This window comes from Melozone crissalis, unplaced genomic scaffold (genome assembly GCF_028551555.1).
Source record: "Melozone crissalis strain CALT ecotype California unplaced genomic scaffold, PUWL_Pcris_2 ptg000029l_1, whole genome shotgun sequence".
Taxonomy (NCBI): Eukaryota; Metazoa; Chordata; class Aves; order Passeriformes; family Passerellidae; genus Melozone; species Melozone crissalis.
In genome coordinates this window covers 11,805,400-11,819,483 of record NW_026535807.1, presented here as the reverse complement: position 1 = coordinate 11,819,483, position 14,084 = coordinate 11,805,400, and the positions used below count along the sequence as shown (strand labels likewise).

The window sequence follows — 14,084 nt, the reverse complement described above, 5'->3', positions numbered from 1 at the left end:
CCTTCAGGTCCCCTAAATGATCCAATGCCTACCTCAGCTAACGTTCTGGGAGTGTCCCCTGATTCCAAGTGCAGAGTCTGTTGAGCTGGCTGATCTGGGAGATGCCAGATCATCAGTCCAGCTCTACGGTATCTTTGTTCTGGCATAAGGAGGACCAACAGCCTTAACCCTTATCCCTGAGCAGGCAGGGTCTGTGTGGAGACACTGAGCAGCAGGGCTTGCCCCTCTGACAGCCTGGGGAAGGGCCAGCAGGCAGTGGTGCCTTTCCTTTTGGCTGGGGAGAGGTGGTGAGCTGGTTGAGGCTGATACAGGTGGCTTTGATACCTCCAGGTTGTCATGCCAAGCACACTTTCTGTGATTCCAACCCCTGCAAGAATGGTGGCACCTGCTCTGTCAGCTGGGGGACCTACTCCTGCCTCTGTCCTGTTGGCTTTGGGGGCAAGGACTGTCGCCATGGTGAGTGAGGGGGCACTGCTGGGCACAGGCGGGTGGGCTGCAAGTGGAGGCAGAGTGATGGATCCATGTGAGTTGAAATAACTCTGCTGTCCCTGCATCTAGTGTTCCCTGTGAAGTGCCCTTCCCTTCTCCTCACCTCCACTTTCCTTTCCAGCCATGCACCATGCCCACTATTTTCAGGGCAACAGTGTCCTGACCTGGGACTTCAAGGCAGACGTGAAGATCTCGGTGCCGTGGTACCTGGGGCTGGCGTTCCGGACACGCCAGCAGGATGGGGTGCTGCTGCAGGCCCACGCGGGCCAGTACACCACCCTGCTCTGCCAGGTATGGCCACAGCCTCAGCCACAGCACCACGAGCCAGCCTCTGCTGCTGTCTGCCCCAGGAGAGCATGGGGACCTTGTTCTCCTTGCTGGCTGCATCCCAAGCAGAGGGTGGCTGAGGGGAGAGGCATTTAGCGGGGATGGATTTCCCTCCCCATGCTCTGATGGAGGGTAGGCTGGAAGCAGCCAGGGTTCATGAGGTCTTTGCTCACTGGTGGCATTGCTGTTCCCTTTCTGCAGCTGGCTGGGGGCCTGCTCTCCTTCATGGTGAGCCGGGGCTCAGGGCGCAGCACCAGCCTGCTCCTGGACCAGCTGCAGCTCAGTGATGGGAAGTGGCACGACCTCCAGCTGGAGCTGCGCGACGTCCACAGCGGGCGCGACTCGCGCTACGTCATCACCCTCACCCTGGACTTTGGGCTCTACCAGGTGGGTGCTGCTCAGGACCCTGGCACCAGGGCAGGAGCTGTGGGGGATGCTCGGCAAACACAGGCAGAGCTGTGCCTCTGCACCCCCTGAGAGGGCTGGGCCAGGGCTGGTGCCCATTGCCTCGTGTTGCTCCCTTTTGCAGGACACGGTGGTTGTGGGAAATGAGCTGCATGGCCTGAAGGTGAAACACCTGCATGTGGGGGGAGTCCTGGGCTCTGGCGAGGTGCAGAATGGGCTGAGGGGCTGCATACAGGTGAGTCCATCACTCTGAGCCTTCCCTTTTCAGCAGGTCTGTTATGTGGAGAGTTGGAAACACAAATCTGGCAACTGCTGCCAGCATCCATGGTGCTGCTGTCACTGTCCCTCTGGGCATTCAAGGCTCTGAGGTGCCATGGGGTAGCGTTAAATAGGGAGGATGGCGAGTGGCTACTGCTGGGGGTTTGTGGAAGGCAGGAGAGCTGGAGCCTGGTGGTGTGTCTGCCCTGGCCTCACTGTGAGTTTGTCACCTGCACTGCAGGGTGTGCGCCTGGGTGACAGCGTCACCGGGATCGTGCTGCCCAAGCCCAACCATGCCCTGCGGGTGGAGGCTGGCTGCAGTGTCCCGAGCCCCTGCGACTCCAACCCCTGCCCAGCCAACAGTGTCTGCAAGGATGAGTGGCAGAGCTACTCCTGTGTCTGCCAGCCAGGTAGGACCTGCAGCACCCTGCGACTCCTCTGCTCTTTGTGCCCGTTTATCTTCTCCTCTGCCCCTGTGACTCCCTCCTGGCCTGTGACCGCTCTCCTGTCCATGCCTTGGGCAAGTCACACTCCTGTCAGACACTCATCAGTTTTTCTGGAGGGCAGAATCCCTCCTGAGCCCCCTGAATTCACTCCTTGGTACTCCAGCACCTCTCAGGTAGAGGGTATTTGCTTACCTGGTGGTCTCTGTCCCCACCTCAGGGTACTACGGAGGGGACTGTGTGGACGTGTGTCACCTGAACCCCTGCAAGAACAAGTCGGTGTGTCGCCGCAAGCCTGGCTCGCGCCTCGGCTACGTCTGTGAGTGCAGTGAGAACTTCTTTGGGCAGTACTGCGAGCACAGGTGAGATACAGGGCAGGACCGTGGCCTTTGGGCCTGGCTCCATGCTGGCCTCTCATCCTGGATGTGTAACCAGGGGCTTCTCAGTGCCACCTTCCTCCTTGGAGCTGCTGACTGGTGGCAGAACAAGGCCTGGGGAATTTGGTGGTTGTAATATCAAAGATATTTCTCTCCCTAGGATAGACCAGCAGTGTCCAAAGGGCTGGTGGGGAAACCCCACCTGTGGGCCCTGTAACTGTGATGTGAACAAAGGCTTTGACCCTGACTGCAATAAAACCAACGGGCAGTGCCACTGCAAGGTGAGGGGCAGCTGTGCCAATGGGGACATGGACCATGGCTTCTCTGAAACCCTGCTTGTTCTTGATGCTGTTCCTTGTCCCCACACAAAGGCCTGGCAGTTGCCCAGGTCCTACTTTATGTGTGCCCATATCTGGGTTGGATCCCTGCTCAGCTCCTCTGTACAGCCTTCCTGGACCAGCATGGTGCTGATGGGGGCAGTGGGGTGATTGGAAATCAGGAATGCCTTGACCTTCTCTGGCTCCAGGGGTTCCCCAGCCTGCTGTCCTATTGAGCTCTCTGATGACTGTCCCCATGTCCTCGCAGGACTTCCACTACCGGCCCAGGGGCAGTGACACGTGCCTGCCCTGTGACTGCTACCCCGTGGGCTCCACCTCGCGCTCCTGTGACAGGGAGAGCGGCCGCTGCCACTGCCGGCCCGGCGTCATCGGCCGCCAGTGCAACAGCTGTGACAGCCCCTTCGCCGAGGTGACACCCAGCGGCTGCCAGGGTGAGTGTGGGCACTGTGGGCAGCTGCTGCCAGGGGCTGGGTGTCAGTGGGCTGGCCCCGTGACCTGTGTGTCCCCACAGTGCTCTACGATGGCTGCCCCAAAAGCCTCAAGGCAGGTGTGTGGTGGCCCCAGACCAAGTTTGGCTTCTCAGCTGCAGTGCTGTGTCCCAAAGGATCCTTGGGTGAGTGGGGATTTGATGGAGAGGGGAGGGGACAGCCTGGCTGTCCAGTAGCAGCCCTGGCAATATCACTCTGTTCTTGCACTACCCCAGTCCCGTTCAGCTGGGCTGGAAGTTTGGGAGAAGGAAGTTGGAAGAGAAAATGTCACAGTCTGGGGAAGAGCAGAGAGCAGAGGGTGCTGGCCATAGCACTGGGGTTGGGTAAAAGCTGTGGGGTGTAAAACCCATCACCCAGCCATGGGGCTGTGCTGTTCCCTCAGTCTTGGTGCCTCTCTTCTTCCTGCTGCTTTTTGGGTTCACCAGGCTTGAGGCTGAGGTCAGGCCTGGCACAGCACCCTCAGTGCCTTGCTGTGGCTCCACCAGCACCATCCCCATATGCTCTGCAAGGGAAGCAGGGCACAGTGTGCTGTCAGGTGAATGTTGGGTAGGAGTCAGCATCCTGAGCTGGAGGAGGCCAAGCTGTCCTCGGTGACAGAAAAGGTGTCAGCAGGGTGTCTGGGAGTGCAGGGCAGTGCAAGCCCCAGGGGACAATACCAGCCCTGTCCTTCCCCAGCCCTTCGCCCCTGGAGGAGGCAGGTTTGGCTCCTAACTGTTGTCGCTTCTCTCCCCGGTTCTCTCGCCCTCCGTGCACAGGCTTGAGGGGTGCAGGTAAGGTTGTTCCCATCTCCTTCCCCCTGTGCTCTGAGGGCTGCACCACATGGCTTTCCCTCCCTGCTCCCTGCCTGGCACCCTGCACACCCCTGCGCTTTCCCCGCTGCTTCTGGAGCTGCCCAGGGTCCTCCCAACGCTTTGCCTGGTCTCACTGCTCCTCCACAGTGTTCCCTGCTCCCAGCTCACTAACTACACAAGCCCAGCTGCAGCTGCATGCAGCCCTTGCCACCCTGTGTGCCTGGCCTGCAGTGCTGGCTCTGGCAGGTCTGTGCTCTGCTCCCTGGCTGGGATGGATGGATGCTGGCTCTCCTGGATGGCGCTCGCTTGCTTAGCCTGGGAGGGGAAGGAGCTGGTGCTGAGGCCAGGGAGGAATGGATGTGGGGTGGAAGAAGGAGAAACTGCCTGAGTGGGGAGTGGTAGGATGGGAGCAGGAGCTGATGGGCAGGCACAGCACAAGGTCCTGTTCCTTCTGCCTGGCTGGCAGGAGAAGGCACAGGGACCTGGGGGTCAGATTCTGCCCAGATCTGAGTCAATCTCTGTTCTGTGCAAGGGGAATGCCATCAGTATGGAGACTTCTTGTTCTTCCTGCTCCCTGCTGCAATGGCACTGGTCCCTGTGCTTCTGCAGATGGGAGAAGGGTGGCTGGGAGAAGTGCCAGGAGCTGGAGGTGGTGGAAGGGGTACGCTTGTCCCTGGGGCTTTTCTGAGCAGCAGCTGGAGTCTGCTCAAAGCTTCCTCTCCCTGCCCTCCCCTGCTACCCTCTCCCAGCCATGGGCACCTGGGTGGGCTCCTGTGCCCTGATGCTGTCCCCAGGAGGCTCCACAGTCCTGCTGGGTACACTGGGGTTGCCTGGTTTCTCTTGCTCAAAGTGTTTGTGGTGACAATCCCAGCTGAGAACACTTTTCTCCGTGTTGGCTTTAGCAGCATTTTTGGTGGTGGTTATCATCTCATCCCATTCAGTTTTGGAAACTCCCTTGCTGTACACAAATGCCTGGGCTCCAACCAGGGCCTGGGGGCTGGCTCTGGATACTGACCCCACACTGCTGGATCCTCCACACTGGGGTGCACCATCGCACTCCTCCATTCCCCTTGGCTGGAAGGGCTCATCTCAGGGGCTGGTTTTCCAGCCCAGCAGCAGGGCTGTTGTGCTCCTGGGGTGGCTTTGCCCTGTAGAGAGAGCAGGACCTCAGCAGGCATTGCAGGCTGTCAGCTGGGGGATGCCTAGAGCTGCTTGGGCTTTCATAACTTGGGGTCAGATGTGCCTAAGGACACAGTCGTGTCCCCTTGGGCTTTTCCAGCCTGGGTCCTGCCAAGTCCATCCTTTTTGCAATCCTGTGTGATGGCACCTTGCTGAGGTTTCACAAATGAAGAGCAGAATGGTTTGCACTGGTGCAGAGCAGGATGATGGCCCTGGGGTGTTACAGGCCCTTCCCATTGCTTGTCAGTGCCACTCTTTGGGATTAGCTGGTGCAGAGGATCAGCCATGTCTCCTGTGCTGAATTTCCAACAAGCCCTTCCTCCTTGTTTTAGGTGCAGCCATCAGACACTGTGATGAGGAGAAGGGCTGGCTGGAGCCAGATCTCTTCAACTGCACTTCACCTGCCTTCAAGGAGCTGTCCGTGCTGGTAATCCTCTCAGCTCTGCAGCCCTGACAGAGCAGGAGCCCTCTGAACAAGGGCTCACAGCCACAATTCAAAGCACTCAGCTCTCCAGGGGTGCCTGGGGTATGACAGGGCCTTGCCACAGTGCTCAGTCCCTTTCTTTCTCACCTCCTTCCCCCAAATCCCTTCTGTGGGAGCAGTGGTCTGAGCTTAAGTTCATATGGCTTCATTTAATCTGTGTCCCCCTCAGAAATTACTTTGTCCTGCCAGAGTATTTGAGGGGAAAATAAATAATCCTGAGCAGGGCTGAGTGGTTTGAAGCTGATGGGATGTCTACTCCATGAGACCTCTGTAGCCCCTCAATTTTGTCAGGGACAAATCCCTTTGAAATATCCAGGCAAGTGTATTTAGCACTTACATGTCATCTAGGCTGAATGCCATCATGTCATCTAGGCTGAATTGAAACTGAAGCCAGGAGAGTTTCCAGGGGAGTATTGCCAGGGCCTTGCTCTGCCCTTTCATCTCCTTGGCCTCTGTTGTGTTATTGCACTAACTGCACTGGGTTAGCCAGGCCAGTGCAGACCCTGGTGTGTTGCTGGAGGCTGATTTTCTGCCAGATGTTCTCCCTGTGCTAGAGACCACCACTGTCCATGGCTTCTGCTGTGGCTTCAGAAATAGTCTCTGTGTCCAGCAGGGCCTGCAGCATCCCTGGTGAGGAACCTGCTGCATTGTTTTCTCCCCTCTGACAGCTGGAGGGCTTGGAGAGGAACAAGACTGAGCTCAACACGATTGAAGCCAAGAAGCTGGCGCACCGCCTGCGGGCCGTGACCGACCACATGGAGCACTACTTTGGCAACGACGTGCACATCGCCTTCCGCCTGCTGTCCCGCCTCATGGCCTTCGAGAGCCGCCAGCGCGGCTTTGGCCTCACCGCCACGCAGGACGCACACTTCAACGAGGTCAGTGCTGCCCACACCACAGGGCCTTCTGTGCTGCTGCTCTGAGCAGCCACCCTGTCTTTCTGAGGGGATTGAGGGTGTGGTGGGACCCCGTGAGGAGCTCTGGGCTCTTGGTTCGCACCAGCAGTGTGGGAAGCAAGGCCTGCAAGGTCAGGGCTGGAGCAAAGAGTGGTTGAGGAGAGGGAGAGAGCTGGGTTGGCTCAGCCTGGGAAGGCAAGGGGAGGTCTTACTGCTGCTGGCAGGTCCCTCATGGCAAGGGTGCAGGAAAGGTATCTCTGCAGGGCACTGGTTGGTGAGAATTGAGGGTGGAGCCCATTATAGTATGAAGTCTCTCTCTTCCCAGAGTCCTTGTGCAGAGAGCACAGTGCTGCAGTCTGGGGGTGGTCAGGAGAGGCCCAAAGGCCACGTTCACCCTCTGTCCTCGTGTCTCTCCCATTCAGAACCTGCTGCTTGCAGGCAGCTCTGTGCTGGCCCCCGAGAACCGGGAGCACTGGGCCATGCTGCCCCACGGGGAGCACGGCAGCGCCAGCCTCATGGAGCAGCTGCATGACTACTCGGGCACGCTGGCCAGCAACATGAAACTCACCTACCTCAACCCCGTCGGTGTCGTCACCCCCAACATCAGTGAGTAGGAGCTGCCTGGGGTGCAGGGACACTCCTCCATCACAGCTTGTTCCCTTCTCATCTCACTGCACCCCAGGGAGTGTGCTGGTAATGTCCTTGATGGCTCTCTCTAACATGGGGAGGCATTTGTGAGAGATGTCCTGGTCCCATCCCTGCCTGTACTAGCTGACCTCCAAGAGCTAGCAGAGCTCAGAGTGTGCTGCCTGCTCACAGTTACTTTCCAGTCTCTAGTGAAAATGCAGCTGGTCTTGGTGACAGGAGTAGTCTGTCCTGAGGCAGAGCAAGTATCTGGGCTGGGAAGGAGCACTGTGGGTACTGAGATTTAGTGTCATGCCCAAATAGAGGTCATAGCCCCAACTCCCTTGGCCACAGACTTGAATCCTGGGATGCTCTGGGGCACAGTTGCTCTCCAGGTGTCCATCCTTGAGCTGACTTTCACTGCCTTGCTCCTCCGCAGTGCTGAGCATCGACCGCATGGAGAACCACTCCCACATCCGCCGGCGCTATCCCCGCTACCACAGCAGCCTTTTCAGGGGCCAGCCCGCCTGGGACCCCCACACACACGTGGTGCTGCCACTGTCCGTGCTGAGCCCTCCAAAAGCTGAAGGTGAGCACGAGAGCATCACTCAAGGAACAACATGGGTGGGTACAGTTGGCAAGAAAGATGTAGAATCATAAGAAGGTTTGGGTTGGAGTGACCTTTAAAAGCCATTTAGTTTGCATATACCCTACTGAGACATGTCTCTGTCAGAGGTCTGAGAGCCAGCCTTGAGATCCTGGACTTTACACGTGTTCACCACATCCCAAAGGCTCCTGATGGTCTTGCAAATTGTCTTCAGAGCAGCATGTGCTGGTTATATATGTGTGTGTGTGTGTGTGTGTGTGTGTGTGTGTGTGTGTGTGTTCTCACCACCCCTCTGTGTGCCCCAGCTGTGCCCACAGCAGTGCCCACGCTGGCTGGGGCTGAAGGGAACTACACTGTGGAGAACTCCTCGCCGAGACAGGCGCTGCCAGAGCCCGAGCCCACCCTCACCGTGGTGATCCTCATCATGTACCGCACCCTCGGGGGGCTGCTGCCTGCGCGCTACCAGGTGGATCGCCGCAGCGTCAGGTACATCCTCCTCCCCTTCCTCCCCTGTGCCCCCACAAGCACCAGGGCACAGGGGCTGGCTGGACTCTGTTCTTTTCCCTCTGGCACTTGCCAAGTCTGTCTGCAATGATGAGGGTTTGATTCCCAGCCTTGATGCTGCTCTGTGCCACGTTTCCCAGCCCCATGTTGTATTCTGAGCAATTCCTTCTGAGATGTCAGAGCAAGGACACCTGAGAAGTCTCTGGGGGTCTGTAGCTGCCACACAGTGATAGTGATGGTAGAGCTCTGTTGCTCCTTGCAGGCTCCCCAAGAATCCTGTGATGAACTCCCCCATTGTGAGTGTGTCTGTGTTCAGCAATCACACCTTCCTGCAAGGACCCCTGGACACCCCTCTTGTGCTGGAATTTTACCTGCTGGAGACAGCAAACAGGAGCAAACCTCTCTGTGTCCAGTGGAACCACTCCAACCTGTGAGTTGAGCATGACTGGGCCACTCTCCTTGAGCTGCTTTCCCCACACACCTCCTCGTACCCCAAGTTTCCCTGAGCAGCACTGGGATGGAGGGGGTTCCATCCTCTCCCATGGGATTTGTTTCTTTTGGGAGGGCACAGCAGGGTCAAAATCATTTAGTTTGGAAAAGACCTTTAAGATCATTGAGTCCAGCCATTAACCCAGCACTGCCAAGTCCACCACTGACCCATTTCCCTCAGTGTCACATCCACACTCTGGCTCCCATATTTCCACTTTAGCAGAGCAGTTGTATCTGCTGGCAGAAGAGTCTTGTCAGTCACCCCTCTTCTCTGTGGCTCCTGCCCCCACACACATTTGTGTGTCTTCTCTCCTAAGTGCACTCTGCTTTTTGGTGGCTGCAGGACCAACCCCTCTGGCTTCTGGACAGCCAGGGACTGCGAGCTCGTGTACCGAAACACCACCCACGTCCACTGCCAGTGCTCCCAGTTTGGCACCTTTGGGGTTTTGATGGACAGCTCACACCGAGAGGTAACCTCAGCCTGTGGGACTGTGGTGATGGTGGGGACTGCTAGCAGCTGGGTCTCAGAACAGGCAGAAAATGTCCTGGGCACAGGCAAAAAATTCCGTGTGGGACACAAACCCAGTTTGAGAGTTCTGCAAGCTTCCTGTGTTTGCCCCTAACGCTGCTCTTTGCCTTTGGTTCTCTGTTGCTGCAGCAACTGGAGGGTGATCTGGAGACATTGGCAATTGTCACCTATTCCTTGGTGTCTCTCTCCTTGGTGTCTCTGCTGCTGACCTTCTCCTTTCTGACCTGCCTCAAAGGCCTCAAGTCCAACACACGTGGCATCCACTCCAACATATCTGTCACTCTCTTCTTCTCTGAGCTGCTCTTTCTCCTGGGTATCAACCGCACTGAGAACCAGGTCTGTGGGCTGAACACACTGGGGGTGAGGTGTGGACGATGCCATTAGCCTTGGCACAGTGGGACCATCTTTAAGTCGCTCTTGTCTCCCCAGTTTCTCTGCACTGTGATTGCCATCCTCCTCCACTGCTTCTTCCTCTCCACCTTCGCCTGGCTCTTCGTCCAGGGCCTCCACATCTACCGCATGCAGACGGAAGCACGCAATGTCAACTTCGGGGCCATGCGCTTCTACTACGCCATTGGCTGGGGCGTGCCTGCCATCATCACTGGTAGGAGCTGCTGGTGCTGCAGCCATGCCCAACCAGCCCTGCTGCTTCTCAGCAGTCCCTGACCACCTGGTGCTGCCCAGCTCATCTAGGGCTTGCCATGGTCAGCAGTGCTGGCAGCAAGCAGTGCTGTGGTGGTCAGGGACCATGTATCAAGGGCTGTCGTCTTGCCTTCTGAGGAGAAATAATTTGTCAGCACGTCTTCTCAGGTCTTCTAGTTAAAGTCTCTTGGTTTCCCAAGCCTGCATACTTGGGTGACCTGTTGCTGGCAGTGAATGCCTCCTGGACTGGGCTATGTCAGGGACATCTGAAGAAAAGGAAATAAAGTCCCTGTTGTTGAGTCTCACAGTCCTGACTCCCTCCCCCTGTGGTGGGGAAGCCTATGCACATGGCAAGGAGCAGGGAGAAAGCTCCTTCTCTGCTGATAATGCTGGCATGGGATTGACATGGTTTGGACAAGTCCAAGGCTGCTGGGTGTGGACCTGACCTCTCCCTTCCTCCTGCAGGGCTGGCCGTTGGCCTGGATCCTGAGGGCTACGGGAACCCCGACTTCTGCTGGATTTCCATTCATGATAAGCTGGTCTGGAGCTTTGCAGGCCCCATTACTGTCGTCATTGTGGTAAAACCCTGTCCTGTTTCACCCACAACCCTCTCCTGCCTCCCTTCTCTGCACCATGGGCACTCACCCCTCCTTGGCTGCCCACTGCCTGTCCCATTCTCTGTGTCCCTCTCCCTCAGTTAGAGGCCCTCTTTTTGTCCCTCCTCAACTCTAGCCAAACCTGGGGGAGGCCACAGCTCGGGCATGAAGGGAAAGGAGGGGATGTTTGCAGGGCCTGGCAAGCCTGGAGTCTGCAGTGGGGAGGTCAGGTCAGAGCCAGCCCTTGGCACAGCTTCTAATCAGTGCCAACACTTTCAGATGAATGGGGTCATGTTCCTGCTTGTGGCCAAGATGTCCTGTTCCCCAGGCCAAAAGGAGACCAAGAAGAAATCGGTTCTGTGAGTATTAGTGGCCAAACTCCCAGCAGAGCTCTGGCAGCTAGTGGATTTTAGCATTTTCAGTGACCATCCTCCTCCTCCTTCTACCATCAAAGGGCCCTTCTGTGCATCAGTGTCAGCCTTGCAGCCACTCTCCTCTCTCCTCTCCCACACCTGCCAGCCACATTAACCCTTCCTAAACTTTATCCTTTCTAGTTCCTATGTCCCTACTATGTTCACACTCACCTCCCAGCTGGTCCCCTTTCACCACCTGCCCTCACAGCCACCTCTTGTGTCTGCTTGGGTTCAGCACTCAGCCCTTGTCAGCTATGAGCACCTGTTTCTACCTCTCCTACATGCCTCCTGAGAACTTTCCCCACTCCCTCTGAGCCAGCCCTGGAGCATGGCTGAGCTCTCTGTGGCTTAAAATGACCTGTGTCATTTTGGCCCCTGTGTTTGCCATGTGTGATCCAGAAGGGAAGGCCTGGCAGTCAGGGGAAGCTGGGCCACTGTGCAGGGATGTGCCTGCAGTGCTGGGCACAGCAGGGAGGTCTCTGCAGGAGCTTTCCCCTCTGGATCTCAGGGAGCACTAGCCTGTAGGTTAACAGTTCGCACTAACCTCTGGGTGTGTGTCTATGTCCCTGTCTGTCTGTCTGTCTCTCTCTCTCCAGCATGACGTTACGGAGCTCCTTTGTTCTGCTTCTAGTTATTAGCACTACCTGGCTCTTTGGCCTCTTGGCTGTCAACAACAGTGTCCTGGCTTTCCACTACTTCTACACTGTCCTCTGCAGCCTCCAGGTAACTGCCCAGCCTCTGCTGGGGAGGGCAAGGGTCAGCCCAGTGGAGCATCCCTGTGGTCCCCACGGCTATCTGTGGAGAATGGGTGCCGTGTGCTGAGCTCCCAACATCTCACTGAGCTCCTTGTCCCTTCTGCTACCACCTTTGTGGCACTGAGGGACTCCTGCCACTCCTTACTGCTGTGCCTGTGGTGAGCAGCCACACGGAGCAGGAGGTGGCTGCAAGGCATTTGGTTCAGAGGTAACATCCAAGGGATGGCAAGTGCCATCTGGAGGGAAGGTGCCTCCGTGTCCTGAGAGGGCAGAGTAGGGGAATGTCATGGAGGTGTTGGACACTCAAAATATGATCCATGGCAGCACCCTGCCAACCTTCTCCCACCACTGGGGCTGATGTTGCTGCAGGGGACCCTGCCATTTTGCTTCTGGGCCACTGCCAGACAGATGGACACCCCACCTGTTCCTCCCTCATCCATGGCTACTATGGGTGTTAGCTCTCATTGGTATTTGGGGTTTTTGGTGCATCCCAGTCTGGTGGCCCGGTTGAAGCCCGCTGCTGGCACTGTGGGCAAGCAGTGAGCTGGCAGTGAGAGGCTGTCTCTCATGGCATCTCTCCCCACAGGGCCTGGCAGTGCTGGTCCTGTTCTGTGTGCTGAACGAGGAGGTGAGGGAGGCATGGCAGCTGGCCTGCCTCAGCAAGAAGGGGCAGAGCGAGGAGGCCACGAGGAGCACCCAGGTGGGTGAGAGCAGAGGAGCCCAGGGGGCTGGGCTCAGGCTGCATGTCTGGGACAGGAGCTGACAGGGATATCCCCACTTTCCCTGGGCTGCTGTGGCAGCTCCTTAACAGGGCATGTGCCCTCTCCCTTCTCCTCAGGGCCCCAATGCCTACAACAACACAGCACTGTTTGAGGAGAGCGGGCTCATCCGCATCACCCTGGGGGCCTCCACAGTGTCCTCGGTGAGCAGCGTGCGCTCTGCCCGCACCCACTCCAGCCAGAGGGCTTACCTCAGGTAGGGAGCAGCCAGGGGGCCAGCAGTGCCTGGGCAGAGCCACAGGCTCCTGCCACTGTGACAGTTTGAGCCTCCTCTGTTTCAGAGACAACGTGGCAGCACGTCAGGGCTCAGCCCTGGATCACAGCCTGTTGGCTCACGCCGGCCCCACGGACATCGACATGGCAATGTTCCACCGTGATGCTGGGGGAGGTAAGGCTCAGCCCTGTTCTTGAGCTGGGGGAGTTCTTCCTGGTGCAGGCTCTGGGTGTGTGGTTACATCTTGTACCCCATGTTCAGCTGCAACTTCCAAATACGTGGGAGATGGCGGGAAAGGCAGCCATTGTGTCATTTAGCACAGCCTCCTCCTGGACAGATGGCAAAGGGCATAGCCAGTCCCCAAGGGAGTAGAAATGGGGGAGGCAACAGAGGGGACATGGGCTACTGTGGGATCTCTGGGGACACTGGGCTCTGCAGTACAGCGCAGACATTTGACTCACTGGAGCTAGACCAGCTGGGGCTGGGGTGTGGGATAGGGAAGCAAAGGGTAAGGAATGTGGGTTTACTCAGCCTGGAAGAGGAGGCAGAGAGGATCTTAGTGCTGTTTGCAGCTGCCTTACAGGAAGGTGCAGTGAGATGGACCTGGGCTCTTCTCACAGGTACCTGGTGATAGGGCTGAGGGAGCTGGCACAGGCTGCTGCTGAGGGAGGGGCAGCAAAGGGCAGGGGCAACTCATGAGTGTGGTCAGCCTGGGGTGGTTCTGCCTTCCTGCTGCTCTCAGCAGGAACCTCTCCCACCTTCATTCCAAATGTCTCCCCAACACACCATGTTCCTCCAGACCAGGACTCGGACTCGGACAGTGACCTGTCTCTGGATGAGGAGCGCAGCCTCTCCATCCCATCCTCGGAGAGCGAGGAGAACGTTCGCCTGCGGGGCCGCTTCCAGCGCCAGCTCAAGCGGGCAGCGCACAGCGAGCGCCTCCTCACCAACCCTGCCAACACCACCCCCAAAGGCAAGGCTGGGGCTCTGGCAGGGAAAAGAATGAGCTCAACTCCCTAGGGGGGTCAGGCCGTGCATGTCTTGTGATGGCTCAATTGCTGCTCATGGAAATATTCCCTCCCTCTTCTCTGGGGCCTGATTTGCTGTGTCCTTCACCAGATGTGGATGGCAATGACCTCATGTCGTATTGGCCAGCGCTGGGCGAGTGCGAGGTTCACCCCTGCTCCCTGCAGAAGTGGGGATCCGAGCGGAAGCTGGGATTTGACATCAATAAGGATGCAGCCAACAATAATCAGCCAGACCTGGCTTTGACCAGTGGGGATGAGAACTCCCTCACCCAGACCCAGCGGCAGAGAAAAGGTAAAAATCTGGAGCAAGCGGGCAAGGGTGGCCTTGCCTGTCTCAGGCTGACATGACACTGAAAGCTCAGAATCAGATCTGTGTGGCCATGCCCTTGGGGAGGCGTCTCCCTGGTTTTCCTGCTCTTCTTGCTGTTG

General features: G+C 57.6%; 1 protein-coding gene across 2 annotated transcripts in view; it reads left to right on the top strand.

Annotated features, from left to right (window-relative positions):
- The window catches only part of CELSR3 (cadherin EGF LAG seven-pass G-type receptor 3), a 30,326-nt gene that overhangs the window by 12,869 nt on the left and 3,373 nt on the right, over nt 1–14,084 (top strand). Inside the window, exons 8-33 of one of the 2 annotated variants that reach the window (XM_054280690.1) lie at nt 331–456; nt 611–780; nt 1,018–1,203; nt 1,346–1,456; nt 1,721–1,889; nt 2,143–2,284; nt 2,460–2,580; nt 2,885–3,068; nt 3,149–3,250; nt 5,428–5,522; nt 6,248–6,457; nt 6,898–7,081; nt 7,539–7,688; nt 8,012–8,192; nt 8,473–8,640; nt 9,043–9,169; nt 9,358–9,564; nt 9,658–9,832; nt 10,336–10,448; nt 10,746–10,825; nt 11,476–11,602; nt 12,221–12,334; nt 12,473–12,609; nt 12,695–12,801; nt 13,427–13,600; nt 13,747–13,947. In XM_054280690.1, the coding sequence (XP_054136665.1) occupies nt 331–456; nt 611–780; nt 1,018–1,203; nt 1,346–1,456; nt 1,721–1,889; nt 2,143–2,284; nt 2,460–2,580; nt 2,885–3,068; nt 3,149–3,250; nt 5,428–5,522; nt 6,248–6,457; nt 6,898–7,081; nt 7,539–7,688; nt 8,012–8,192; nt 8,473–8,640; nt 9,043–9,169; nt 9,358–9,564; nt 9,658–9,832; nt 10,336–10,448; nt 10,746–10,825; nt 11,476–11,602; nt 12,221–12,334; nt 12,473–12,609; nt 12,695–12,801; nt 13,427–13,600; nt 13,747–13,947 (3,861 nt within the window). Of the gene's footprint in view, nt 1–330; nt 457–610; nt 781–1,017; nt 1,204–1,345; nt 1,457–1,720; nt 1,890–2,142; nt 2,285–2,459; nt 2,581–2,884; nt 3,069–3,148; nt 3,251–3,880; nt 3,896–5,427; nt 5,523–6,247; nt 6,458–6,897; nt 7,082–7,538; nt 7,689–8,011; nt 8,193–8,472; nt 8,641–9,042; nt 9,170–9,357; nt 9,565–9,657; nt 9,833–10,335; nt 10,826–11,475; nt 11,603–12,220; nt 12,335–12,472; nt 12,610–12,694; nt 12,802–13,426; nt 13,601–13,746; nt 13,948–14,084 lie in introns of those variants that run through there. The other variant, XR_008483240.1, reaches the window with a different exon arrangement.